The sequence below is a fragment of the Podarcis gaigeae genome (genome assembly GCF_964106915.1).
Source record: "Podarcis gaigeae genome assembly, chromosome: 1".
Classification (NCBI taxonomy): domain Eukaryota; kingdom Metazoa; phylum Chordata; class Lepidosauria; order Squamata; family Lacertidae; genus Podarcis; species Podarcis gaigeae.
In genome coordinates this window covers 75,074,346-75,102,344 of record NC_139678.1, presented here as the reverse complement: position 1 = coordinate 75,102,344, position 27,999 = coordinate 75,074,346, and the positions used below count along the sequence as shown (strand labels likewise).

General features: G+C 45.4%; 1 protein-coding gene across 2 annotated transcripts; it reads left to right on the top strand.

The window, feature by feature from the left end:
- Nucleotides 1-484: 484 nt before the first annotated feature.
- SYT8 (synaptotagmin 8) lies at nucleotides 485-26,106 on the top strand. Of its 2 annotated transcripts, XR_014560313.1 has the most exons (10): nucleotides 485-721; nucleotides 5,994-6,124; nucleotides 8,370-8,530; nucleotides 8,920-9,015; nucleotides 10,133-10,300; nucleotides 16,035-16,202; nucleotides 21,503-21,620; nucleotides 22,542-22,675; nucleotides 24,207-24,756; nucleotides 25,195-26,106. XR_014560313.1 is itself a non-coding variant. In XM_083722874.1 (9 exons), exons 2-9 carry the CDS (start codon nucleotides 6,016-6,018, stop codon nucleotides 24,438-24,440), a joined length of 1,188 nt encoding a protein of 395 aa, XP_083579000.1. In that variant the 5' UTR covers nucleotides 485-721; nucleotides 5,994-6,015; the 3' UTR covers nucleotides 24,441-24,955. The 2 variants fall into 2 exon arrangements, 1 of the variants encoding a protein (XP_083579000.1); XM_083722874.1 differs by lacking the exon at nucleotides 25,195-26,106 and having other exon boundaries at nucleotides 24,207-24,955.
- The last annotated feature ends 1,893 nt before the right edge of the window (nucleotides 26,107-27,999 follow it).

Below are 27,999 nucleotides of genomic sequence, written 5' to 3'. Positions count from 1 at the left end.
TCTCTGAGTCAGTTAGAGGGGAAGACAATAACATTAATTTAAGGTGAGCTCTCTTTTCTGTCTGGAAAATACCCCCCGACAATGGGTATTTCCTTCCGCATGGGTATTTATTGTGGGATTGGTGCTCCTCATGTATGCAACTTTTTATTCTACCTGACATGCCCACAAAACATTTCCCTCAGAATACCAGCCTGTTTCTTCTTCCATCCAATCTACAATCAGTTTCAAAAAAAGACCTGTAACAGAAAGCAGTGGAAACTGAAGAAAATATTAAACTCTAAAGACTAACTTTCCCCCTCCAGCAGGTCCTTTTCAATTGATGCAAACTACCACATGAATGCAGATGCCCATTAGCTCATGGAGTCTGTTAGCTCTGTCACAGTGCTGTGTGGGTCTCTTATAATATTAACATCTCACTGGGGAGTGCCCAGAGTTCCTGTGTAAAGGTACATAGTTTAACAACTGAGGTGGAGCTGACCAGAGCCATTCCTATCACCTTTCTGGTTTCTCAGTTGACAAAGAAGAATTTCCGGTTTAGCTTCTGCTTTACACAGAAAAGGCAGCCAATTCCTGCGGTTGGGGATTAAATTCAGTGCATTGAGTTGAGGGTCAACAAGTTTTGCCACAATGTGCTCCATTCAAGCTCTGAGGTAGGAAGAGGAATGGCTAAACACCAGGAAGAAGGATTTTGTGAAGCTATGATGAACAGAAACTAAAAAAAGTAAGTGGTCTTGCTTCTGTTTCCAATTAATACTTGCATTTTTTAAAAAAAATCAAAGCTGCCTGCCTTACCTTGATCGCTGTAAAGTTATTACATACAGGGTTTTTGGGGGTATTTTTTTAAAAAAAGGAATTATATATTACAAACTATTTTTGAAAAACAAAATACATCAAGAAATGTATTCTGAGGATTTAAGATATGGGTTACATACCAGCGCCCTTTCTGCATTTCAGAAGTGAAGCTCAAATTGGCATTGTACGAATGCAACTAATATTGCAAAGGAATTAAGTGGATGTGAAAATGATTTCCCATGAATTTGTTAATTATTCCGTGGCTTAGGCAGATGTGTGACTCCCCAGCCTTCTAAACTGTCATCATCTGGTATGCTTAGGAGCTGCCTATGGTTGTTGTTATTGTTTTTGAAAAACTGGATTTCCCTGAGATCTCTGATCGGTTTCATACAACTGTAACCGTAACTTGTTTCAACTTGTCATAGTTTCCTGCCTTTTAAGACTGAAGGTGATTTTGTGGTGAAGCCAACTGAAGGAAATGTAACCCCAGGTTTTTGTTTTTTTAAGGGTCTATAGGTAGGAGGATCCAGGAAATTATAGCCCAGTTAGCTGATATGAATAAACTCTAAAAATAAACTCTAAAAAAATTTAGAGTTAAAATTACCAAGCACAGAAGCACATTTCTTCCCGAAGAAGCGTCATCATGGCTTCTGCAAAAGTAAACCCTCCTGCTTCACCAAACTTTTAGCATTCTGAGAATGTCAGTGAACATTTGGAACAGGAAAGGAAGATACTGGCATCTCAGAAAAGACTCCTGAGTAAACTTAGTTGCCATGGCATAAGACTAGGGGGTCCTCTTATGGATGTGTTACAGGAAGTAGGAAGTAGAAATAAATTGTTAGTTTTCAGAATGGTGGTATGTAAGAAGTGGGGCTCCAAAGGATCAGTGGGGCCAGTGCTTTCTATCTTGTTCATAAATCTAGAGTTAGACTTGAACAGTGAGGTGGCCAACTTTGCTGACAACATCAAGTTATTTCTATGGAATTTGGAAAATGAGGGCAGTTCACAGTCAAGCGAAATCTGCTTGAACCAAAATGAATGAGTATGTTGTTGTTTAGTCGTTTAGTCGTGTCCAACTCTTCGTGACCCCATGGACCAGAGCACGCCAGGCACTCCTGTCTTCCACTGCCTCCCGCAGTTTGGTCAGACTCATGTTTGTAGCTTCGAAGACACTATCCAACCATCTCGTCCTGTCGTCCCCTTCTCCTTGTGCCCTCCATCTTTCCCAACATCAGGGTCTTTTCCAGGGAGTCTTCTCTTCTCATGAATGAGTGTGCATACTATCAAAAACGATACATCTGTCATACCACCTTCAACACTCTCTTAGAAATTAATGTCTTCTTCCAGCCTGTACATCTTCTCCAGGCCTAGGAGGAGAATTATATTAGAAAACAATTTTCTGCTTTGTTTAATAGTGGCATGTTTAATTCATTCATTTCTGATCTTTCACAGCGCCTTGTAGAGTAGTGTGCAATCAATATTTCATTGGAAAGGACATTTTCATGCACTTGTTACCCACCGTCAGATGTAAACGCTCTTACATTTTGGTACTATCCAGAGATAGAATCACTGAAGCAAAAGCTTCTGTTTGAGCTTCAGCAGCTAAAGCTGCAGCCTATTCAAGCAAGTGGGTTTGGGCTAGCCAGAGCTTGGGGTCCTCTGAATGTTGCTGTTCCCCTACTGCATTGGCAACCTGCAGCTGCAACTACCGTCATCCATGACCATTAACTATGCTGGCTTGGGCTGATGGAATTGGAGTTCACAAGCCCCTGGTGGGCTTCACAATCCCTGCCCTAGAATGCCCTACTCACACCTGGTATTGCTCTTCCATTATAGTGGCACTGTTTCCAGAGACCTCACAATGTCAGAGCAGGAGCTGCAGAGGCTGGCTTCCTCTCCATTCTTGTTCTCATCTCAACCCCCCAAAGTCTATGGCAAGGTGCTCTTGGGACACGTTAAGGAATTTCCACCAAGCTCGTGCAGCAGGGCTGATGGCTGCTGCTGCCTTGCCACTGGATGAAAGGCAGCAGCAAAGGGACAAAAATTGCCCTTAAGGCAGCATGGGGACACCAAAGTATAATATGGAGAGCAGAAGATTACATAATAGATTCAAAAAAGGGAGAACTGCCACAAAACCTTTCAGTGAAGAGTGGTCCAGTTTGGGGTTCTAACCAGACAGTAGCAGTAGTGCAGGTATGGCTGTGTTGCCCAACTCATTTTGCAATTCTGCAAGTCCCTGTCAGTTACTGGGAGGGCATGGGGCAAGGCAGGGCAAGGCAGGGAGCTCAGCTCAGCATGGTGCAGGCGCAGTGTGGGGAGCACTGGATTGATTCCGCTGCTGCACTGCACCATGCCGAGCTCCCTGCTGCATTGCCCCATCCCCTTCCCTCTCAGTAACTGGCAGTGATGTGCCGTACTGAGAAGTCAGTAAAGCGATGCAGCCTGCACAGCCCCGCCAGCTACTACTGCAATTAACTGGCAAAACCCTTTCCAAGGATGTTCCTTTCTGCCCACTTCTGCAACAGTCAGTCAGCAATCTGCGGCTATTTTGAATATGTTCAGTACCCATTGGGTGTTTTGGGGTCTGCCCAACCCTTGCTTTAGGGTTTTCCCTTTTTATACTTCCTTAAGGTTTCTCTGAGCCTACTGATACCTCCCTCTGCTGCCATTTAGGTTGCATAGGAATTCACCCTTCTCTGAGTTTGCTATTATTGTATAGGATATTATTAGTATTATATTGCTATTGTTATATAGGCTGTATTATTTAGGAGTATAGCTTGCCTTATCTTGGGGAATGACAACCCATATCAAAATGTGCATTCTTTGTGCATTTTTGTTCTGGTTGCTATGTGCTCTTGTTAAATATTGCAACACTAAAAGTTGCTTATTTTGGTTCTTCACAGTGTACAATATCCTTTGAGAGTTTCCCCTATTCCCCAGGGATGGAGAGGTACAAATATGTGTTGGGAGTTGTGCCCTTACAGATCTTTATTTCCAACTACCTCCACCAGAGCAAAACACACAGTACAGTTTCAAAGATGTGCTTTGCTATGTATGTCAGAGTGGGAAACAAGTCACATTTTCTTATGGTGGAAGTGGTGAACTGCACGGCCCCACAGGTATTTTTTTTCAAGTGGGGGGGACAGGACCCAGGGACCACCTACCACTTCTGTCTGTGGTGGAGTGGTAGTAAAGGTATCCACTGTAGTGGTGAGAATAATGATCCAAACAGAGCTGCATTCAAGTATTTTACTGGGAAACTTGGGGGACAGACTTAGATCTATATGCATATGTATTATATTATGTTGGCTTGGATGGTGAAATACTGCAGCTAAGAACTAGGAATCAAGACATTGACTATCCTGGAGTGTGCCTGAAATGCAGGAAGACTGGATTGGGTTTGGGGAAATAAAATTCAGCCCACAACCGAAGTGAGTGGAAAGATGGGCAAGAGACAGGGGAGCAGTGGTCTGAAGTCATGGGTGAAGAGAAAAAACCCTTTACACACTTATCCTGTGTGCACCTCAGGAAGGCGTTAGGGAGTGGAGTCAGGTCTCTGCAGCTGGTGGTTCCAAAGGCAGCCCCACAGCTTGTGGGAGTGATTTAAAAGCCTGTGAGTTATGGTGTGGATTTGCCTCTACCAGTATAGCCATCCTGGCTGATTTTTAGCACTTGGTTCCTACTTATTTTAGTGGATGATGCTTTGGAAACAAACTGAGCTGCTGGAGACTCTGGCAAAAAAAAACCCCTCTGCTGATATTAGGTCAAACCTGGGTCAGCACAGCTCTTCTCTGAACCCCACATCCTGGCCAAAAGTGGAAGCCAATGCAGTCTGTGGCTGCCCGGCTTAAAGGAATCACATGTAATGCGTAGTCTCTTGTGATTTGGCTTCTTGCCCTTCTGTTTTTTAACCTTCTGGATGCCTAATGCATTTCAAGGGAAGGAAGCACCATCTTGTTCTATGCCTCAGGCAACAAAATGTCTTGGGCTGGCCCTGTCAAGGATACGTCCTGTGTACTTAGTAATGTTATGCTAGCGAGAAGCCTGGAAGCATCGGCTTTTCACAATCATGAGTGAAGCTGAACGATCATGTCTGTTTTATGCAGTTATGAATACGTAAGAGCATTCTGGATGCCCTATTGCAGGGGCAGCTAACCTGTGGCCCTCCAGATGTTGTTGGACTCCAACTCCCATCAGCCCTAGCCAGCATAGCCAATGGATAATGGAAGTTGTAGTCCAGCAATGTTTGGAGAGCTACAGGGTCTCCAACCCTAGCACAGAGCATCTATCAAGAAAAAGGTGTCAACCTTAGACACAGGGCAGGCCCCAATGGATGGCGCTGTGCAATGCTCATGATCTGTGTTTACAATTTTTAAAAATCTTCACCTGCTGAAAGGAAAGTTGAAGAGGCAATCTCCATTAAGGAATGTTGTTTTAAAAACCATCCTTGCACTGATTGAAAAGCATGGCTTGCTATTTCCAGCTGCGTTTCGTGCTCGCTTACAGAAATGTTAACTCTCAGTATGAGTGGATGTGGGACAGGAGCCAAGATAAATAAGCAAATACATTGACGCATCTGCCGCCCTGATTTGACGTGCCTCTTGTGAGTGTGTTCCCAGGGCGGAGTTTGAGTTTCACACCTTGTTCTGATTACAGAATAGGTAACAGGCAATATGCAGGCAGGTAGAAGGGAAGGGAAAAGTCCATGTGTCTTACTCGTTTCTTGTGTATTATTAGCTAGGACTTGGCTAAGTAATGTGAAAATAATGAAAGGAATCCTTATTTAAACAGTCCCCTTCTCAAATTTGGAAATATTCCCACTTCTAAGTTATATCAGTTCAAAGAAATACATACATTTTGTTGGGGTGTGCCATTTTGGGGTGGATCAAGACAAATGAGTCTTCCACAAAAGTTAATCTGCTTATTCCTCCCTTATTGGACCTTAGGATAGCCCCCTCTACTCTGCACATGCTCAGAGGAGGAGATTTCTATTATTACTTCAAAGTTTAGAAAGCTAGATGTAGCTACAAAAGGATTGTTTGTGGTACTTGTTTATTTTTCTTTTCTTAAGGAGGTGATATTAAAAATGCCTTCTGATTTCTGGTTCAAATTAGGCCCTTATTATGAACTTTAACCTGCATAGGTGAGGTTGGAAGATCATAAACTTTTTAAGGAAATAACGATGCCATTTGTTTTTCCAGCTTGCCTTCCTGAGCCAGAACAATGTCTAACACCAGCACTACACCCAGCAGCCCCAGTAACCTCACGGCAACCACTGCTGTGACCACTGCTCAGCCAAGCATCATTGAAGACTTTCTTAACAAAATTCCATGTGAGTGCATGAAAGGGTGGATGGGGTGGACTCAAATGTGATGTTTAAAGGATTGCTGGAAGACCTTGTCATGGGCCTCATTTTTATTTTATAAGTTAAAGCCGTTGCTTCTTCCTGTTTTAGCTTCCAAAATATGTGTATGTGTTTTAACTGAAATTCACTTGACTTTTTCTAGAACATGTTGTACAGTTCATTAAGGAAATTCAGTGCAGCCCATAAGGACAGTAATTTCGTTGGCTAATTCAAACCAACTCAACATATGCAAACACACCCCATTCCGCTCTACATTGACTTGCTATATTTGCTCTCGAGGCACAATGGAGTACAATTTTGTGTAGGTCTGCACACACTGGAGAATACAAGAAGAGCGAAATCTTCTCCACAAGCTTAATTGAAATGAACAGGAGTTACTCATTGTGTTCTTGAGCAACTTCTGCTCACTTCAATGGCTGTTGCACAGCTGATCATCGTGGAACATTTTGCCTCAGGAGTTCTTGACAACTTGAACCCTTCAGATGGTCAGATTCCTGCCTCATCTTCACTCTTTTCACGTCTCTTCCTTCATGCCTTCTCCCCATTTCCCTGAAAATATGTGAGGCACCAAATAAGAATAACAAAGAGAATTGTGATGCTATCATCTAAAAAGAAAAAAGAAAAGAAAGATGTTTGGCAAGAAGAGACACACTTACCTTTTGGCCTGTCCTTTCTAGGCACAGGTGCACACTTTAAAGCTCTTTTTTTGTCCCTGCAAAAACCCACTCTCTAAAGCTGAAGTGCAACAAATGGCAATTTGGATTTTCTGTGGATTGCCATTTGCTCCAATTCAGCTTTAGAGAGTGGGTTTTCACCGGAAAAGCTACAGAGCGGGGGAAATCCCCAATGCTTGGCCACAGAGCTTTAAAGTGTGGACCTTACCTGGAAAGAGCAGAGGAAAGATAAGTGTGAATTAGCCCACAGTCAAGTTGAGCATACAAATCACTGATAGTCATTTATAAGCTATGGCCACCACTGTGTTCCCATTGGTTGGTTTCTTTCCATTCCCTTTTCAGTCTATTATAAATTGACTTTGACAACATAAAGTGAGAGAAGAAATTATTTGGCTGTTTTCGTGAGGGAGACTGCATTACACATTTTGCACAAATGAATTTCCTCTACTTCTCCCAGAACAGTTTCCTCTAAGGGGAACAAGCATGGGGAGTAACTATGCCATCTGGTGGTAATCATTACAAGAATTAAAAACAAAAGGGATTACCTCAGGAACTGTTTTTCCCCCCTTGAAGAAGAGCAGAAATTAAAAGGATATACAAAAGCACCATAAAAAATAGTTTCTATTTTCCTGATGGCTATATGGATAGGACTGTAAAAGCTTGGATTTCAACATTCCTGTCTGATCAATTTATAATTTGCCATTTTATATTGATTATTCTGATAAATTGTGTTAATTGAGTTGTTTGCTGCTTGCTGCTTTTTGCAGGACCTAAAAGCAGAAGGATATAAGCCAGTAAGTGAAATGAAACAAATGAAATAATTTGCCTGCTGATAGGAGGTGATACTAGAATTCCCAAAGATATTGACTGCATTTGGATGAGCATATCTTGGCTTAATAAACCAAGGTATGAAAAACCCTGTTGTTTGTGCACAATTAAACCAGGAAGTCTCTTAATCATACTTTCCCATTTTGTCCTGATTTGGAAACCATGGTTATCAGTTTTGGAATAAGCTAACATATTAAGTCAACTTCAAACCATGATTCAACATCCTGATTTGTTCTGAATGAGGAAGCTATGGTTTCCAGCTACAGATGAAACAGTAAAGGTAAAGGTACCCCTGACCGTTAGGTCCAGTCACGGATGCCTCTGGGTTGCGGTGCTCATCTCGCTTTACTGGACGAGGGAGCCAGCGTTTGTCCGCAGACAGCTTCCAGGTCAGGGATTTGAACCACTGACCTTCTGATCGGCAAGCCCTAGGCTCTGTGGTTTAGACCACAGCACCACCTGCATCCCAGATGAAACAGTAAACTATGGTTAATTTAAGACTTCCTGGCTTGTATGCTCATGATGTGAAGGAAGGGGCAAAGAGGCTGCTTGCTAATCTAAGATGTGAATGCAAACATTGCTTTTGGGCAAGGATGCTTTATTAATGTGCACTACACAGAAAGTAAGAATGAGCACCTTTCTTTCTTTCTTTCTTTCTTTCTTTCTTTCTTTCTTTCTTTCTTTCTTGCTTTCTCCTAATGCTGGAACAGTACCCAGATGGGCTCTCATAGCTATTGCTGTCGCAGTGGGCCTGGTCCTCCTCCTCTTACTCATCTGCATCATCAAGTGCTGTTGTTGTAGGAAGAAACGCAAGAAGAAAGAGAAAGTCGCCTTTCCCAGCACCAATGGCTCACCCACCCAAGCCACTCTGGTAGGTCTTATTGCTGCCCCGTTGTGCTCTAGTGGGGTATGCTATGCACAAAGCAGAGGCAAATTGGTGTGGGGCAAATTAAGAAAACGTAATAGATCTTCTCAGAGCTTGATATTTGGGGAAAGCCAACTGGAAAGAGCAGTCTACTTGTTTGGTTTGTTTGCGTTTGCTATTGGCACTCTAGTTTTCACTACTTGGTTCCAAAATGGCTGTTCCTTAATGCTCACTCATAGCAACTATATTTTTGATTGCCATTAATGCACCAGCTATGGATTTTAAACTGATATTTTGCCTTCAAGTGAATATAGAGAAGTACAATACGCTTAGCAAACTGCCTCTTCTGTCTTAAAATTGTCCATAAAGAGAGGGTGCTGCTGTCTTGACAATAGATCCAACCTGATATTGATGACCTGGAGGGTGGACTGCCGAATGAGAAGCGAGGACAGCTGCAATATTCCCTGGAGTATGACTTCCGTAGCCAGGAGGTATGATTCTCAAATCCCAGGGTGAAATATTTGTGACCCTCTTTTATTATAAAGCTATATTATCACAACCTCTTCCTTTCCCCCTCCTTCCAGCATTCAAAATCTTTCATTTTCACATAACCAGATTTATATCCACACACACCCCTACTCCATAACAGAGCAATCCTAAAATGGTGGTGGGGAGATTTCATGCCAGAGAAAACATCCTAATGGCACTGCTCCTCAGCTGCCTTTCCTGGGAGCTTACAATTGCTCCCTTAATGATCAGTCCGAACCATTGTCAGTATAGCTGGCTTTTCCTTCATTCTCACCCAGCCCATATGTCCGAAGGTGGAGTCAGGAGGTCAGCAATAAAACAATAAGCACTCGATGTCAGTGAAGTTAACTCTTTAATTAAAGAAACAAAACAGCTCTGTCTTAGTGGTCACAGCAACCTTTCCGCAATGAAGCAGTTGTGAGGATTGAAGGTCCCCACCTGCCCACCGCGCTCTAAGTCTCTTCCTCCCCTGGTTCCTTCTGCAGCAGCCTAAGGCTCCATCATCTTGTCTCTGTTCCACCCTCTTCATACCTCTTCAGGTTCTGGGAATCCAGAAGGGAGGGGAGCTGGTCACACTGGGAGGGGGAGACTCCATGTCTTCTTTAGCAGCCCGCCTCATCTCTACCTCTTGGCCGCTTCTACTTCTGCCTCTGATTCTGGGCTGCCATCTGCCACAGCCTCTTCCTGCTCACTAAACCCTGTTTTCTTTTCAGCTTCTGACACTTCTTCCTCCTCCCAGCCTGCTCCCTCTTCTCTCTCTGACCATGCATTGCCATCCCACCACCAATCTCCAGACTCTGAGCCTTCTTCCCCATGGGGTTCCCTTGGGGGTTCACCAGCTGGTGCCTTCCCCCACTGCTCTGCATCGAGCCAGTCATGACACCATAGCTTACATCAGTTATGCCATCCTAATAGCAATTTTTTTCATCTGATTCCTTCCTATCCTCTGCTACTCTCCTGCTTTTCCATACCATATGTAGCCTTGGTTTCCCCACTTCAGATGTAGCCTATTTCTGCAGTGTCTAAGGGTATGTAAGCCATTCTATGATGTTAAATGCTTTGGTGTTGATTCTCTTTAAGATGAAGGTTGGAGTGAAGCAGGCGGCAGATCTTAAGGCTATGGACAGCGGAGGCACTTCTGATCCCTATGTGATTGCCTACTTGACGTCTGATATGAGGAAGAAGTATGAGACAAAGGTTTACCGTAAGACACTGAACCCTGTTTTCAATGAGAGCTTCATTTTTAAGGTAGGAGGTAGTCACCTCTATCAATCAGTTCATTGCTCCACTTATATCCATTTTAGCATTGCAGTGTGTAGATTTGTTTATATTATGCAGAAAATCAATTAAAAGACCTTGGGGAAAAGGAAAAGAAAAAATCAACATTACCAATCTGGTGTTGTTTAATTGATTTGACTGAGACTACACCCCCTTAAATGGCTAATATCCTGAGCTCACGTGATAGCAAGCATAGTGTCTTCCACCTGGCAATAGGCAGGGCAGGCATGGTGGCTTTGCTTACTTGGCTTCCCAACACTGGGGTCATGGCCAGTTCCTGAGAGGGTCAGGGGTGAAGTAGGAGGCAGGCTGGTGCCATGTTGGCACAGTGGCAAGAGCTGAGTACCAGTTGGTGTGGACAAATGGCATTGATAGTTATTTCCATCATACTCTGCTTATAAGCTTCCGTGGGTTATCTTTCTGTCCAGTGTTGGAGACAGTGCTATACACTGTGGACTTTCAGCCCAGTCTGTTATGCTGAAGTATGACATTCCTGTATCAAACACAATAATTATTGCATTAAACCCATAAACTAGCTGTGGGGAACCTTTGGTCCTCAAAATGTTGCTGAACTACAACTCCCCTCAGCCCCAGCAAGCATGACCAGAGGCTAGGGATTCAGCAGCATCTGTATGGCCACACCCACCATACAACTTTAGGCAGGCCTGCAATTTGGGCCTACTGTGTTAAGTTGTGGGTTGACATAGCCGACGACCAGCGATTTCTCCAAATAGCTCTTTATTTCGTAAGCTGGAATAGAACTGACTGCAAACAGCTCAGCCGGCCTGCTTTTATAGGCAGCCGGCTGTCAACATTGTAACAACAACAGCCCAGAGTTCCCGCCTAAAATAACTGACGCGGACCTGAGGGAAAACTATCTACAGACCTGAGTGAAAACTATATACAGTATCCCCCTGCTGGCCCAGGGTGAAACTTCACTACATAACACCCCTCCCCACCGAGATAAGGCGTTAGTTACAATCGTAATGGTTTCCTTATATACAGCACTACGCGTAATGGTTCAATTAGGCACAAAAGCATATTGGTTACATTTCCCATACTTAGACCAACAGTGATACATGTCCAACAACATAGTCCTTTAAATAAGTTGGGCGCTTGGAAACTCTGCCAGACCGCCGGGGACTGGTAGGCAAGTCCGGAGAGCCACACAGTTCTTGCTGAGGCTGTGGTGCGACCCTAGGTGGCGTTGGAACCAAATCCCCTGGATCCGCTGCTGTGGGTGGAGCCTCCGCAAGTGGAGTGGTCTGAGTCTGTGGTAAGTCTGGCAGACCCTCTGAAGCGGCTTGGTTCGGCTCCACGCTGGCAGTTTGCGAGGGAGGTGTAGGTGGGGCCTCGCCATCTGTACGTGTCTCTTCTGGAGCCGCAAGCGCAGTTGGGGGCACCTCGGTAGTGTCCAAGTCCCCAACCCTGCGCCTAAGCTGGTCTATGTGCCGTCGCCACAAGCGTCCGTCTTCGAGTGCCACCTGGTACGAGCGAGGTCCAGTGACTCCCACTACTGTGGCTGGCACCCAAGGAATGTCCCCCACATAGTTCCGGGCAAAGACCTGGTTTCCTGGGACAAATGACCGTGGCGCGTTGGCACAGCCTGGGGGTTCAGCCACGGCAAAGTCCGGGTGTAGCCGGTCGAGCGGTGACCTGAGGCGGCGGCCCATAAGCAGTTCAGCAGGACTCCTCCCTGTGGCCGCATGAGGGGTGATGTGTTGCACGAACAAGTATTCGGCGACCCGCTCATGCCAGTCTCCCCGGTCCAGGCGCGCCAGTGCCTCTTTTGCCGAGCGCACCATTCTTTCCGCTTGCCCGTTGCTGGATGGATGAAAGGATGCCGTTAGGGCATGGCGGATGCCCAGTCCCAAAAGATACCGCTCAAACGTGCCTGACGTGAACTGTGGTCCATTGTCAGAGACAAGGACATCAGGACACCCATGCATTGCAAACAGGCCTCGCAGCACCCGGATGACAGCTTCGGTAGTGGTGGAGGGCATCAGGGCGACCTCCAGCCATTTGGAATAGGCGTCCACTACTACCATAAAGGTCCGGCCATGAAAGGGGCCAGCCAGATCAATGTGCACCCTCGACCAGGGTGTCTTTGGCGTCTCCCAGGTGTGTCCCTTAGCTGCCGGAGGTGCAGGCCTCGACTCTTGGCACGCTTGACAGGCGGACACCCAGGCAGTGATGGCATCGTCCATATTAGGCCACCAGACGTAACACCGAGCCAACGCCTTCATTTTGACAATTCCCGGGTGGCCAACGTGCAGAGCCTCCAGGACGCACTGGTGGAGTCCCTGGGGAATCACGACACGGTCTCCCCACAGCAGACAGCCGCGATGAGCTGAGAGTTCATGTTGTCTGGTTGCGAAGGGCTGGAACTCCGATGCAAAAGGCCCTTGTGGCCACCCCCTCCACACCCAGTTGAGCACCCGGCTGATGGTGCGATCCTGGGCAGACGCGGAGGCCACAGTGGCAGCTGATACAGGCGCTGCCGGAAGATCCTCAATCAGAAGGAGCGATGAAGCTGGAGCCGGGTCTTCCACAAATGCTGGAAGAGGGCAACGGCTGAGGGCGTCGGCATGGCCCATCGATTTCCCCGGGTGATGGATGAGCCGGTAGTGGTAGGAAGCCAGGAAAACAGTCCATCGCAGCATGCGTGGCGAGAGGACCGGTGGAGTTGGACGATCACTGGCGAGGAGGCCCAGGAGTGGCTTGTGGTCAGTGATGAGGTCAAAAGTCCTGCCATAGCGGTATTCATGGAACCTCTTCACTCCAGCCACAAGTGCCAATGCCTCCTTGTCGAGCTGGCTGTAATTCCGTTCCGTCGGAGATAGTGTCCTGGAAAAGTAGGCGAGTGGTGCTTCTCTTCCATCTGGAAAACGGTGACTAAGGACAGCACCGATGCCAAAAGGTGAGGCGTCGCAGGCAAGGACCAGCGGCCTGGATTCACTGTACTGTACCAGCACACTGTCTGATGAAAGGAGAGCCTTGACCGCGTTGAAGGCCGCCGTCTCCCGATGACCCCAGTCCCAAGGCGTCTTTGTACTAAGGAGTCGGTGAAGAGGCTCAGCCACTGTGGCTTTGTGGGGCAGGAACATGTTATAAAAGTTCAGCAGCCCCAGGAATGCCTGCAACTCCGTCTTGTTCTTTGGGGTGGGGGCCTGCTGGATAGCGCGGATCTTGGATGTGGTCGGGTGAAGGCCGGAGGCATCGATAAGATAGCCCAGGAACTCTACCTGTGGAACGGCGATCTGGCACTTCTCCCTCTTTACCTTAAGCCCGGCCTCTTGGAACCTGGTCAGCACGGCACGGAGGCGCTCGAACAGCTGCTGGTGTGAGTCTGCAGACACCAAGACATCATCAAAATATGGTACCACGCCCGGAAGCCCTTGCAGGAGACGCTCCATAAGGCTTTGGAAGATGCCAGGAGCCACACTCACCCCGAACTGCAACCGGCGGCAACGGAATGCCCCCCGGTGGGTGACGATCGTCTGGGCTTCAGCAGTGGCATCATCGACTGGCAGTTGTTGATAGGCTTGGGCAAGGTCCAGCTTAGCGAAGACCTTACCCTCACCCAGGGAATGCAGCAGGTGTTGGACAACAGGAACCGGATAAGCGTGCTGCTGAAGTGCCTTGTTGATCGTGCACTTGTAGTCAGCGCAGATTCTCACCGACCCATCTGGCTTGACAGGCGTGACGATGGGGGTTTCCCACTTGGCGTGGTCAACCGGCTCCAAAACATCTTGGGCGATCAGTTTGTCCAGTTGTTCGTCCACCTTAGCCTTGAGAGCAAAGGGAACCCGGCGTGGCTTTAGCTTGATGGGGGCGACTTGTGGATCAAGGCTAAAGGAGATGGGCGTACCTGTATATTGCCCCAAGGTGCCATCAAAAACCTCGGCAAAGTCTTTGACCAGACCCTCAGTCTCTGCGTTAGAGATGCAGTTGATGCCGGTGACTTCCAGGCCGAGGGCATCAAACCAGTCTAGCCCTAGGAGGCTTGGCCGCTGACCTTCGACCACCACCAACCGGAGCAGGCCCGAAAAATCCTTGAAGGCAATCCGGAACCAGCCAACGCCTACCACGGGAATGTCGTTTCCCTGGTAGTCTCTCAGGTGTACGCGGTGAGAGTCGAGTTGCCTTTTGGACACTCTGGGTACCAGTCTTTTGATGGTGCTCCACGACACGATGGACAGGGCAGACCCGGTGTCGATCTCCATGTCACATGGAGCTCCTTCAATGAGCACCGTGACGTTCAGCTTGCGTCGTGTAGGCGAGTCGGTTTGGCCAATCGTGGTTCCAGACAGGCAGCGGCAGTTGGTGAGAGCGAAACAACTTTCCTTGGCAGACTGGAGTGAAGGCTTGGACTTGCGAGTCGATGAAGGGGGGGTGTCAGACGGAGCCGATCGGCAGACCTTAGCGATGTGGCCCCTTCTGGAACACTTCCTACAGATGGCGTCTCTGAATCGACACTTGGCACGGGAATGGTTGCCTCCGCAGCCGGCACATTCCGGTTGGCCCTTGGACTTCTGTTGGAACTTCCTGTGCTCCCGCTTTGTCTGGTGCACGTCATCGCCTTCACTGGAGGATGCCTCATCACTGCTGGCCTCTTCATGATGCACCGGAACTGGCTCCCTAGCAAGACGCGGGCTGCTGGACTTGCGGATCTCCTGGGCGGAGCGTTCAGCAGCTTCTGAGGGCACAGCCTCCTCAATGGCTTTCTGCAGCGTGAGGTCTGGCTTGGTGAGGAGACGCCGTTGCAGATGGATGTCCCGGACCCCGCAGACGATTCGATCCATCAGGGCATCGTCTAAGTCTCAGAACTCACAGTGCATTGCAGCCTGTCGCAGGGCGGTGGTGTAGTTGTTGATTGACTCCCCCTCTGCCTGGTTCCGGTGGTAGAACGCATGGCGGGCAGCAATCTTGGACGGCTTTGGTGCGTAGTGGTTGCGGAGCTTCTCTTGGATCGTGTCCCATGGTGTTGCCTGGACTGCTTCGGGCGCAACCAATGCTCGGGCCGTCTCAAACACCTCAGGCCCACAGAGGCTGAGGAATAGGCCCCGCTTACGATCCTTTGATACTGCTGTCAGCTCGTTGGCTTGGAGGTAGCAGTCGAACCGAGCGAGGTAGGAATCCCATGATTCAGAGGCTGGCGCAAACGGCGGTAGAGGCACAAGTGAAGCCATGATTCCGATGCCGGCGTGAAGGGCGATGGATGGAACACAGTGCTCTAGCCAGAACAGTCAGCTCTGAATTGGTTCTGTCCAGTGATTTCGCTCAGTGATTTCGCTCTGTGATTCAGCTCAGTGATTCAGCTCAGTTCAGAGGCTGGCCGCATCTGGCTGTGCTCTGATGTCCATCAATCCCACCTTCGTCGCCAGTGTTAAGTTGTGGGTTGACATAGCCGACGACCAGCGATTTCTCCAAATAGCTCTTTATTTCGTAAGCTGGAATAGAACTGACTGCAAACAGCTCAGCCGGCCTGCTTTTATAGGCAGCCGGCTGTCAACATTGTAACAACAACAGCCCAGAGTTCCCGTCTAAAATAACTGACGCGGACCTGAGGGAAAACTATCTACAGACCTGAGTGAAAACTATATACAGTATCCCCCTGCTGGCCCAGGGTGAAACTTCACTACATAACATACTGAAAAAAGCTGGAAGTCAGTTTGCTTTCTCCCTCTTTCCTCCTTGCCAGATACCCCAGGCAGATATAGCGGAATCCACACTGGTGATGCAGGTGTACGATTTCAACCGCTTCTCCAAGCATGACATCATTGGTGAGATGCGGATCCCTCTTGGTGATGTTGAGTTGCAGCACGTCATTGAGCAATGGCAGGAGCTCACTGAAGCCAGCAAGATGGAGGTTGGTATTATCAAGCAGCGTGGCAAATCCTCTGGGCATTGCAAGTGTCTCCCAGAGTGGGTTACAAAAAATTATAAAAACAAAATGTGAATACAAAAAACTAAAATAAGCTAAACGTCACTGTGGTAAAAGCAGCACAAAATGGTGTACGGTGTTAAAGTTGCATCTAAAAAACTTCTGCAAAATAATTTTAAGGAGTCTTTGCCAGGCACTGAAATGACAATAAAGCAAACAGCAGGTGAGTTTTTCTGGGGAGAGTGTTCCACAGGTAGGATGCTACCACTGAGAAGGCCCTTTCAGGTCCTCAGATGATAAGCAGCCACAGGAAGCCTTCTACTGAAGATCTATATGTATGATTAGGTTCATGAGGAGATAGCACCCTTATCCTATGCCATGAAGTGCTTTAAAGGTCAAAAGCAGCATTTTAAGTTGGGAAACAGGCTGGGAGCCTATGTAGTTGGCTTAGCATAGCAATCCCACTTATTCTGCACTAATTGCTGTCTTCAAAGCACATACAGTAGTCTAACTTGGTGGTTACCTGGGCATGGAGAACTGAGCAGATATGCTCAGACTGTGATTCTGAACATGGTATGGACAACACAACAGTGCTTTTTGATGTTGTGACTTAGTCCTATGCTGTGCAGCAACACCTGCCTTTGCCAAGTATGCCAACTTAGCTAGTTTAGCACAGGTTTTCACTTCTGCTGTGGCAGATGAAGCAACAACGTAGGGCCAGCATGCACAATGTTCAGAGGGGAGTTATTGCTCATTCCCCCATGCCCTTGCAAAACCTGCTGGGGCAAGCCCACAGATCAATGTACAGGATAAAGAAACTTCTTCCATCAAAATATCACATCACAAAAAGGGTATGTTGTTAGCTTGCAATTCTGTGAAAAGAAAATGCCAAATGGATCCATTTAGTCACAATATCAACTGATTTGACCAATGACGTCCAATCAAAAAATGCTCTAATTATACACGCTTCATTATATAAGTTGATTACATAAGGAGTTTGCCATACTGGAAGTTATATAATTTCTGCCACTTGCAGGGTGGCGTATGTTGCAAATTGTGCTAATTTTTTTGTAGGTTGGAATGCAAATCCTTTGCAGTCTGAGAACAGTGTGCGAAAACATCAATTCTAATTTTGGTTCTGATAAAACCAAAGTCTTTTTTCCATTCTGTTTTGTAGAGGTTTTGAAAAACAAAGTATGACATAGCATGTTTGCTGCATATTCACCTTTTGTGAGGCAGCAAAATAGGATGCAAGGCAAAGCCAGGGGTGAAGGAGAGGCTATGGTCAGAAACAAAACAGCATAGGCTATAACTGAAACAAAATAAAAAAGAAATTCATTCCAGTAGTACCTTAGAGACCAACTAAGTTTGTCTAAGGTGCTACTGGAAGGAATTTTTTTATTTTGTTTCGACTACGGCAGACCAACACGGCTACCTACCTGTAAATAGGCTATAACTGTTAAACACTTTCTAAAATACCTTGTCTGAGGAATACTATCAATAAGGGGTGTGGTCAGCATGCAATTTCCAAAAAGATAAGTTCCAAGACTGAAATTGTATGGAAACCCCTATACAAGGAAGCCTTGTCCATCAGTTTTAAGTATATGAGGACAAACAGAAGTTGCTCAGTGACTGTACATACCTGTATGTATTTTTCTGTATTATATAATATTTCAAATCTGTTTCTTTAAATACAAGGCTTTGCCAAGCATGGAAGGGGATGTAATGAATGGATGTTGTTAAAAGGAATGTCTGCATGGCTGCAGGATTGCCAACAGCAGCAAGAGATTTCTTTTACTTATGCCGCTGGGATAAAGCCAAGCTCTAACTTTATATTCGACTACTTATTGTCATAAGGGTTTGGGAACAGGCACACACTATATAGTTATTATTTAAATCAAGATATTTTTACAAAACTTGTTTCTGCTTTCATTCTCTTATAGAACTAACTAATCAAGAAGTGCCCAGATTGACAACTGGATCACTTCTAGCTCAGACAAGTAGCTAGAGAGCCATTTTCAGTTGTAACAGCACTGCTAATATTGGTCATATCTAGTATATCTGGATAATAAAGTCTGGAAGGAAGGCCTGTTCATTAATTCTAAGTATGTACAGACAAGCTGAAGTTGTCCAGAATGCACACAGCCTCCTTGACACAAACCTGTGGCTGCCACAGGCTGAGCTGGCCATATAAAGTCAATCTGAGGTCCCTTTGAGTCACAGGAGCAAAGTGCCTCCTAGGAACTGACACTTTCTAGAGGGAACTGTCTCATCAATAGTTCGCTGCCTAGAGGCTATATAGAGGAACAAGGAAGGGCTGGATCAGGGGTGGTGCACTGGGGCTCTCCAGAAGTTGTTTGGCTCCTGCTTCTGTCAGTCACAGCCAGCGCATGTTGATGATGCAACATCTGGAGAGCCACCATCCTTGGGCTAAATAAGGGCATACCAACAACAAGGGAGGGAATGTGTCAGCAAGTAGCCCACTGAATGCAGAGGCAGATGTAAGCAGGATGTGTGAATCAACCTGGAGTAGCTACTTCCCTCTGGGTCCATATGCCTCACCTCTCCCATGATCATGTATCCTGCATTCATACTATTTCGGACTATGAAATGTAGTTTAATTGTATTTAACACATAACTAATCTATAGTAAGCGAACATGAATAGGTGTATCCCAAACAGTGGAACATTAGGCACTCTGAAGGGTTGTAAGAAGCAATGCCCACAGGCGTTTCATTAACATTTACCATTTTGTCCAAAGAGCAGTAGTCATGTCATCTATTGCTCATGACATTCCTTCAGACAACTGAGTTTCAATGATTAATCCCTATTGTTTGGTGATAGCAAATGCCAATGTGCCTCAGGATAAAACTGGCTTTCTCAATCAATCAATCAAACAATTTATTGTGTATAGCCAAAGGCATTTACAATGAACAGCAGAGGGCAAAAGCAAGGCTGAAATCACACTGGCTTTCTGAAGCACATCTTTATTATCCCGAACCGTTGAGGAAAGGCTAAGGAAGCTTTAATTGAAAAAAATGATCATGCGCTACTTGTGAATTCCCCATGGTTCCTGGCTGGTAGCTACTGTAGGCAGAGAAATGAGTTTGATAGTATCTTGGCCCTAGCAAGGCAATTCTTATTTTCTGATTACTGCTGTGGAACTTGTATATTCCTCTTGAGCAGAATGTTGGGAATGTTATTCAGCCCAAGGGCTACATTCCCTTCTGAACAACCTTCTGGGATCCACAGACCAATGGTGGCTGGGGCCAGAGGCAAAAGTGGGCGGTGCAATAAACATGAACGCTATCTTTGCGCAGTAGCCTCATTTCCACACGCGTGCACGCGCGCGCGCACACACACACAATTCTCCATCCTGCAGAGCAAGCAGGGCCATCAGAGTTGAAGGACACTTTCCAGCCAACCCAAAGCACTCAAAGAGCAGTGCTCTGGGGAGAGTCTTGAGGGCTAGATAAAGCAGACTAGAGGGTCACATTTGACCCCAGACCTGGGGTTTCCCATCCCTGGTCTAGAGAGCACTATGTAGCAATGAATATAGCAGATAGGATACAACAGCTTAGGTTGTGCAAAGACCTAACATAATTAGAAAGCTGAGGCCAATGTACTCTTTTCACAAACCATTGTGTTTTTTTGGGTGGGTGTATTCTGCAACATGACCTTGATGTAATAATAGTGCACAAGGGGCGGGTTTATACTGGGCCATACACATGCCATTCCCGTTTATCAGTTGTTCCATTATACTTCCCCAATGTTATTACAGTACAGTTGTACCTTGGTTTTCGAACAGCTTAGTTCATAAACAACTTGGAACTTGAACGCCGCAAACCCGGAAGTAGGTGTTCTGGTTTGCAAACTTTGCCTCAGAAGCCAAATGTCCAGTGCAGCTTTCGAGGCATCTGAGGCTTCTGATTGGCTGCAGGACACTCCTACAGCCAATCCGAAGCCGCACCTTGGTTTCCAAATGTTTTGGAAGTCGGACGGACTTTCAGAACACATTCTGTTCAAAAACCAAGGTATGACTGTATTGCCATCTGGAGGGGCACTGTAAACTATATCACAACAATAATGGGACACACCCATCCCCAAATGGATTTTTTTCTGCTGTGAAAAGCTACTTGTATGTCAACAGAAAGCTATGCTACATGCTCAAAAATGAAGCAAAACATTTGCAGGAGCAAACAGCTTTAAAAGCAGAATCACACATGGCCACACTGATACTGCATCTCATCCATAATACACAATGAAAAGGATGTCTGGAGGGCTCCTTGTTTCCTCTAGAATCAAATTCCGAGAACACTTATTCTCTTGGTCTGTAGCAGAAGCTGCTTGTGCACAGTGGGGATTGATTGATTCCCATGACATCGCAAACCCATATTCCCAAGAAAGTGTTTCAACTTAAAAATATATATTGTGGTTTGTTTAAATAAATAAAAATCAAAGCAATGAAAGGACATTCCATCAAATAAACTAGCAGGTGGTACAATATTGATATAATAGGAAGGCAGGCTTCTTGCCTGGGGGTGGGGAATGACAAGGCAGATGGTTGAATCAGCATTCAAATTGCTCTGTAGTACAGGAGAAAAATCATTTTCATCTTGTGGAAGAAAACGCTATCTTTGCGCAGTAGCCTCAGTAGCAACCCCTTTCCCCCCTACCCCTTAAAGGTATGCTTGTACATGCCCTTAGAACAGAAGCAGTATTATTCTCTAAATGGCCACATGGAATAACGTTTCCAGCCAATACAGATGTCATGTGGGCGATCCCTCCCAACTTTTAAATAGTCATGGGCTGCTTCAGTTTTGATCAGAGTTACGGGTGCTGCCAAAGGGGAATTCATGACATTTTCTAGAACTAAATCACCCCCTTAGCCAAAACTGCTATCAGCCCTGCCTGAGGTAGTGGATAGAGACAAGTACATGGTTAGTTCCTTCCTGTAATTTCCCCCCTAGTGTGGCTAATAACAGCTTCATAGGAGGGTCCATTTAGATTGGAGGGAAATGGCGTGGAATCAATTTGATTTGAGAGGAGAACATCTCTGTGCATAGTTGGAGAGCCCTTCTTTCATCTCCGTCTCATCACAACTGTCCTATCTTCTTCTGAGGTCAGGGAAAGGACTTTGAAGAACAGTGATCATGCCTTCCAGGCAGCTTGAGACCTGGACACTCCACAATTGGGACTTCAGTTTCTGCTCTTAGTTTGTCAGTGGGTTGTAAAATGTTATATTTAACCTTTCTCCTTCCTCCTGCCTTTTTCTTCTTGTAACAGCAAGAGCGCCTTGGGGAGATTTGCTTCTCACTCCGATATGTTCCCAGCACCAGCAAATTAACTGTGGTCATCGTGGAAGCCAAAAAGCTCAAGCGGATGGATGCACATGGCCTGTCAGGTAATGGGAAAGGATAGCTGGAGCTCACTGTTCAAAGTGAAGGGATGTGAAATAGATGTAGGGCCTCCTCAAATGAAGTCTGGAAGGCTAGGATCATCTTTGACCTACTACAACTTGGAGGACACCATGCCAGCTATCTTGCCCTGACTTCCCACTGCCCTTGAAAATAGGAAATACGCCTTGATCATAAGTGCTGCACACCTATCTCTTGTGCCATGACAGAGAATGTGCTTGTCTTCTGCTGCTGCTGATATTCAGAACACGCTGCTGGAACAATACTTTAGGGCAAAGATTTACATCTTAAGATAAGGGAACTGTGTCAAATCCGAGTGAGTCTTATTTTTTAGAAGCTAGCAAGGAATTATCCCTGCCTTCTCCAAAAGATATCTGAATAGCAGTTTAGTCTCAGGAAGGACAGGCTGCATCCAATGCTCAACAAGACGACTCAACACGGTTCACGAGCAAGAGATTTGAACCTGGGTTCCCACTCCAAACCCAACACTGAGTCCTAGACACTGTACCACTAGCTGCTGGCAAAGCTAAGTGGTGATGAAGGAGCTAGGAGAGGGGTAGGGAACTTTTATCCCCCCAGATGTTGCTGGATTACAACTCCCATCATCTCTTGCTGCATTGCTGGGGCTGGTGGGCATTGGAGTCCAGCAACATCTGGAGAGCCACAGGTTCCCTGCTGCTGAGTTAGGATGTGTGATGAAAGTCCAAAAGCCTGGGATGTGGTGCTAAGAAACCCTTTGTAAGGTTGGGGTCTTGTGGAAAATGGTCCCATTTAGAATTATCTTGATTTATAAAGGCCTCAGAAAGAGACCTTATTCAGTACAGCCCCCTTATATTGTAGGAATACATAGATTCCTTCTTCAGACTGTCAACAGTTTCTGACTTTCCCCTCTCCCTCCTTCATCCCAGATCCCTATGTCAAAGTGCAGCTTATTCTGAATAAAAAGAGATGGAAGAAGAAGAAGACAAGTGTGAAGAAAAACACATTACATCCCTACTTCAATGAGGCATTTGTTTTTGAAGTGCCCCTCAACTTGATCCAGGTATGTTTCCTCTGTCCAGAGGACACCATTTCATGGCAGACACATGTTTCTAGGGAATTAGCATTAACCTAGATATCTTTGCTTGTTGCCTGTGCAGAGGATCTTCTACAAGCACTTCACTTGTTACACTGAAATAAGCTTTGATGGCTACAGCTGTTCTTGCTATTGCATATCTGTTACTGAGCCTCTCCTTCTCTACCAAAGGCTAATAGTTGTTTTGCACATAAGAAAACTTACACAAAACTTACAAATAAAAGAATGTCAACACCATATTCATATCTAGCCCCACAACACCTGCATTAATGGTGCAAAGCTGTAGCTCAGTGGTGGAGCATCTGCTTTGCATGCAGGCTAGGACAGACCCATCTGAAACTCTGAAGAGCTGCCGCCAATCAGTGTACTGAGCTAGGTGGACCAAGGGCCTGACCAATGGTAAGACAGCTTTCTATTATTTCTGCAGCATCATGGGGGCTGCTTTTCCATGGATTCAACCCATGGCGTTGGTGCAAAGTTTAAAGGCCTACTACCATGAGGACATGGCCAATGGCACAGGTCCTTATGACGCAGTTGTTTCCTGTTTGGGGTTGGCGCTGACAGTTGGATGGTAACTGGTACGTCCAACATCCTGGAACAGTTGGGTGATAACTGGTACTGCTGACGTGATGGTGGCCTTTAAACATTTCCCGCAGTGCAAATAGATAAATTCCATGCCACTACTATAACATCTAAAGCAGGGGTGGGGTGTTAGAATTCCTGCTCCATGATTATAGTCATGGGATTGTTGTCTATCACATGACGGTATATGTTTTGACTCCACAGAGTGGGACGTGCCAGAGACAGGATATTTGTGTTGCTGTGTTCCGTGAAGTGGGACTATTGTCCTTTGTTCTCTCTCTTTGCTGTCTGATGCTAGAGAGAGAGGGAGCCATGTTGCAGTGCTCCATGTGTGTTTATGTGTTAATAAAGTAGATTAGCCAAAATGCTGAGTTTCTAAGGTCTGTTACACAAGCTGCAAAGACTCTGCAGATCCCTAAGTGTGCTGATGTCTGTTGGCATTGGTCGCTGTGATGTTCGGGCAGAAGAAAGCTTATGGAGCTCCTGAACAATCAACCAGGAGGGAGAGAACATGCCAGTCGGGCATGTGTCTCTGCCAGGGTCCTACTCGAGACTAGGACAAGCTCCTGACATGGGGAACCTGTGGCTCTCCAGATGTTGCTGGACTACAACTCCTACTGTCCCTCTGGCCATACTGGCTGGAACAGATGGGCATTAGAGGGCTTCAGGTTCCTGATCCCTGATCTAGAGAGCATAACAGTACAAAGGCAACCTTATGGGAAGAGGAGGATATGTGGTACATCGGGTCTGCAATGTGATAAAGCTTTCCCCATTCATTGTTAAAACTACTTTAATGTACCTGGAGGTCCACACTGGGCATATGCTTCCTGAAAAGAGTACATATTCCTTAAAGCTTCCATACTGCCCCCTGCTTCTTTCTATCCTCTCATCTCATTGTTTTGTGTCTTCTTTCCAGAATGTAGACCTGGTGATTTCTGTCTGGGATCGTGACAAAGTGTCCAAAGATGACCAGATTGGGAAGCTGTTTCTCAGCTGCCGAGCAACAGGCAACCAGCTACGTCACTGGTCGGATATGCTGGCCAATCCTCGCAGACCTGTGGCACAGTGGCACAGCTTGCAGCCCGTGGAAGACGTTGACAAAACCCTGGGACTGAAGACTCGCTTCAAGCTGCCGCTACCTAACAGTTAAGAACAAAACAGTCCTCTCCACTGGATAAGATAACCCCAATGCGCTTGGCTAGTAGGAAAAGTTTGCAAAGGAGCAGCTGGTAGCAGAAATCACAGTGTAGCATCATGATCACTTAGTCAAAAGTGTTCTGAAGGAGAATATTGATCGCTCTTTGCTTGAACTCAGACTCTAAAGGATATTTATCTTGGATGAGTGGGAATCCAAATGTGTGTACGTGTCTACAACCCATCACCATGGAATCCAGAAGTCACTGTTTCATCATGACAAAGAGACGCAAACAAAATTCACAAGGCTGTACTAGCTTGAATTTAAAGAGGTGCTAATAACAGGATGTGCGGAAGGCCATGTGCGGACATGTGTGGAGCAGGAATTTCCACTGGGCCTATAAACGTATTTGCAATCAATGCTCATTGCCCATGTTAAAAATCTTAAAATTGAGGGAACACACCCACACATGCCCAAGCATATATATATATATATATATATATATATATATATATATATACACACACACACACACACATATATACATATATATATACATACAGTGGTACCTCGGCTTACATACGCTTCAGGTTACAGACTCCGCCAACCCAGGTTACAGACTCTGCCAACCTCGGGTTAAGAACTTTGCTTCAGGATGAGAACAGAAATCGTGCTCTGGCAGTGTGGCAGCAGTGGGAGGTCCCTTTAGCTAAAGTGGTGCTTCAGGTTAAGAACAGACCTCCAGAATGAATTAAGTTCTTAACCCAAGGTACCACTGTATATATATATATAGATAGATAGTAACAAACAGCTTGCTAAATAAAAAGAGACAAGTTAAATTGAAAGAATCAAATAAATTCTCCTTTCAACATTGCTGCTAGGTATTTTAGACAGGTTTCAGAGGACATAAGAGCCTGCTGGATCAGGCCAATGGCCCATCTAGTCCAGCATCCTGTTCTCACAGTGGCCAACCACATGCTTAAGGGAAACTCACAAGAAAGTCCCAAGCACAAGAGCACTCTTCCTTCCCTGTGGTTTCCAGCAACTGGTCTCCAGAGGCATTATTGCCTCTGCCTGTGGAGGCAGAGCATAGCCATTATGGTTAGTAGCCACTGATAGTCCTCTCCTCCACGATTTGTCTAATCCTCTTTTAAAACCATCCAAGTTGGTGGTCATCACTGCCTCCTGTGGGAGCGAGTTCATAGTTTAATGATGAGCTGCATGGAGTACTTTCTTTTTCTGTAATAATCAGGTGTATGTGTGCCTGCTCCTTAGAGTATACCAAGAAAAAAGCACACCAAGAACTCTGGCCAATGTAAGTTTCAATACTGGGAGTGGTCCCTACTCGCAAATCAAAAGTAAATTGTAACAAAAACTAATTGACTACTGATTTACAATTGACTATTGATTTGCGAGTTATGGGGATCTGAAACAAGATCTGTGTGTCAACAAAAGAAAGCAAGCAGGGAGGGACAAATAAATCTTTATGGTTTCAATTTATGATGTTTGGGGCCAACAAAGAATAAATATGCTCAGTGTGACACAAAGGAGCATGCTATATCATTATTTTGTTCCAGCTGGGTACATTTGACGCTTACGTTGCCAGAGACATGTATGGATTGCAATTGCCACCTGCCACTACTATCAAGTGTGTCAATAAATGCTGCAATAACTAGGAGAAGATCTTGATTCCTTCTGCTACTAACCTCTTTGGAAGTCAAGTGTAGCTCAGCATTATGCCACTCTGTCTTGTTCCTACCCCTGGTACTTCTTCTTCGCTATGCCTGCAGGGTTTATTGTCCACAAATGGATTTGTGAGATGATATTAAAAACAGGTTCTTCCTCTTATTTGTGGAACAAGCAAGCAAAGACTTTCTGGATCTCAGGCAGTGACGTCTGCCATCATATAGAGAGCAGTATCTTGGATACCCAAAATGAGCAGATACCAATCACAATTGGCTCTGTGGAGGAGTAGACCCTTCATAAATGACTGGGGCTGCTCGGCTGTTTGATTTACTCAAGCAGCCCCAGCAGGAGCTGCAAATTGGCAAGTTTTTAGCAACAAGGAAGCAAAAATAAAAACCAGTTCATCAGTCTTGGACACTCCTGCTTTTAAAGCTAGGTAAGTGCCATTATGTATATTTTCTTTTAGCAATTCTCAGCTGGAGTCTTGAAGAAGAATGAGGAAACTGATCTGCATCATTGTAATGCTGCCTCCTACTTGTTTAGCCGACCTTGAAATATGGCCAAGGATCAAACTGAATGTTTTTGCTCGGCCACCAAACTGAACTGCAGGATTCCTGTGTATTTTAGAGCATAATCCTGTACTTAGAAGTATTCCCAGGTCAGTGGGTCTAGGACTGCAGCATAAGGCTAGTAGCTGAATTAAGCCTACAAATCTATAAACACACTTAGAGACCTTGAACTCAACAAGGCTTACTTTTGATGCAAAACAGCGGTAACAGAGATTATTTACCATGAAGGACAGTTATCTATGTAAAATAAATGTGGTACCAAATAAATCATTCTAAAAATACATTTCCCTGCAACTCAGAAAGCATACTTTTACATTTATATGGAATGAATGCACATATTTTATGTAATGAATGCACATATTTTATAACACAATAAGACAGAATAACATTCAGAATTTCCACATGGAGAAAGAAGTAAGATTGAGCTTTCAAATGTGATAGCAATCTTTTGTTGCTCAGATTGATACCATGGCTGAATATGCCTTGATAAAAAAATGGCATGCTCTTTATTTGCAATCTGTATATATAGGGAGAAACAAGATCCTTCATCTAGTAAACAGCCCTACTAAATAGCCCATTTGGCTATTTAACCATGCTATATGGATACCCAAGCTTTTCACAACTAGTGAAAACCAGTAAAACATTAACGATTTTGTTGCAATTATATGTACTGTAAGTAAGAGTATCTGGCCCCGATACTTTAATTATCTACAATACACAGAACTAGGAAACATCACCAGCAACCTGCTCGTTGTCAGAGTGGCTATAACTCTGTTATCTTTCCACCAAAGAATCCTTAAGGCTAGTACTGTAGCATCTTAAAGACTAACAAATTTGTTATGGAAAAAGTTTTCATGGACCAGCTGCATAAATATTATTCTCGATTGGTGAGAATAGCATCAGATGCATGACATGTTATTCTCAGCTGGCAAATGTGTGCGTGCGCACACACAGCATATATGTGTGAAAAAATGGAGATAGAGTCAAATGGCAATGATATGCAAAAATTACAGGATGAAAATACAATTAAAGTTTAAATACATGTGAAATAAGCACAGTGACTATTCACAGGAGCCATACTTAGTGAGGGGGTGGAAATCCCCATCCACACAAACACATACACCACCTAAAAGCAGTACTGTCAATCTTAGTCGAACACCCATCTGCTCTCAGGAGATGGATACAGCAGCATTTATTTTTTTCATCACCTCAGAGTTACAAGAGACAAACCAATAAGATCCACCCACAGGACGCTTTGCAAATGCACAGTGTGTTCTTTGGATTTATTTAAATGCGAGCGATCCGACAGATGATTCCGA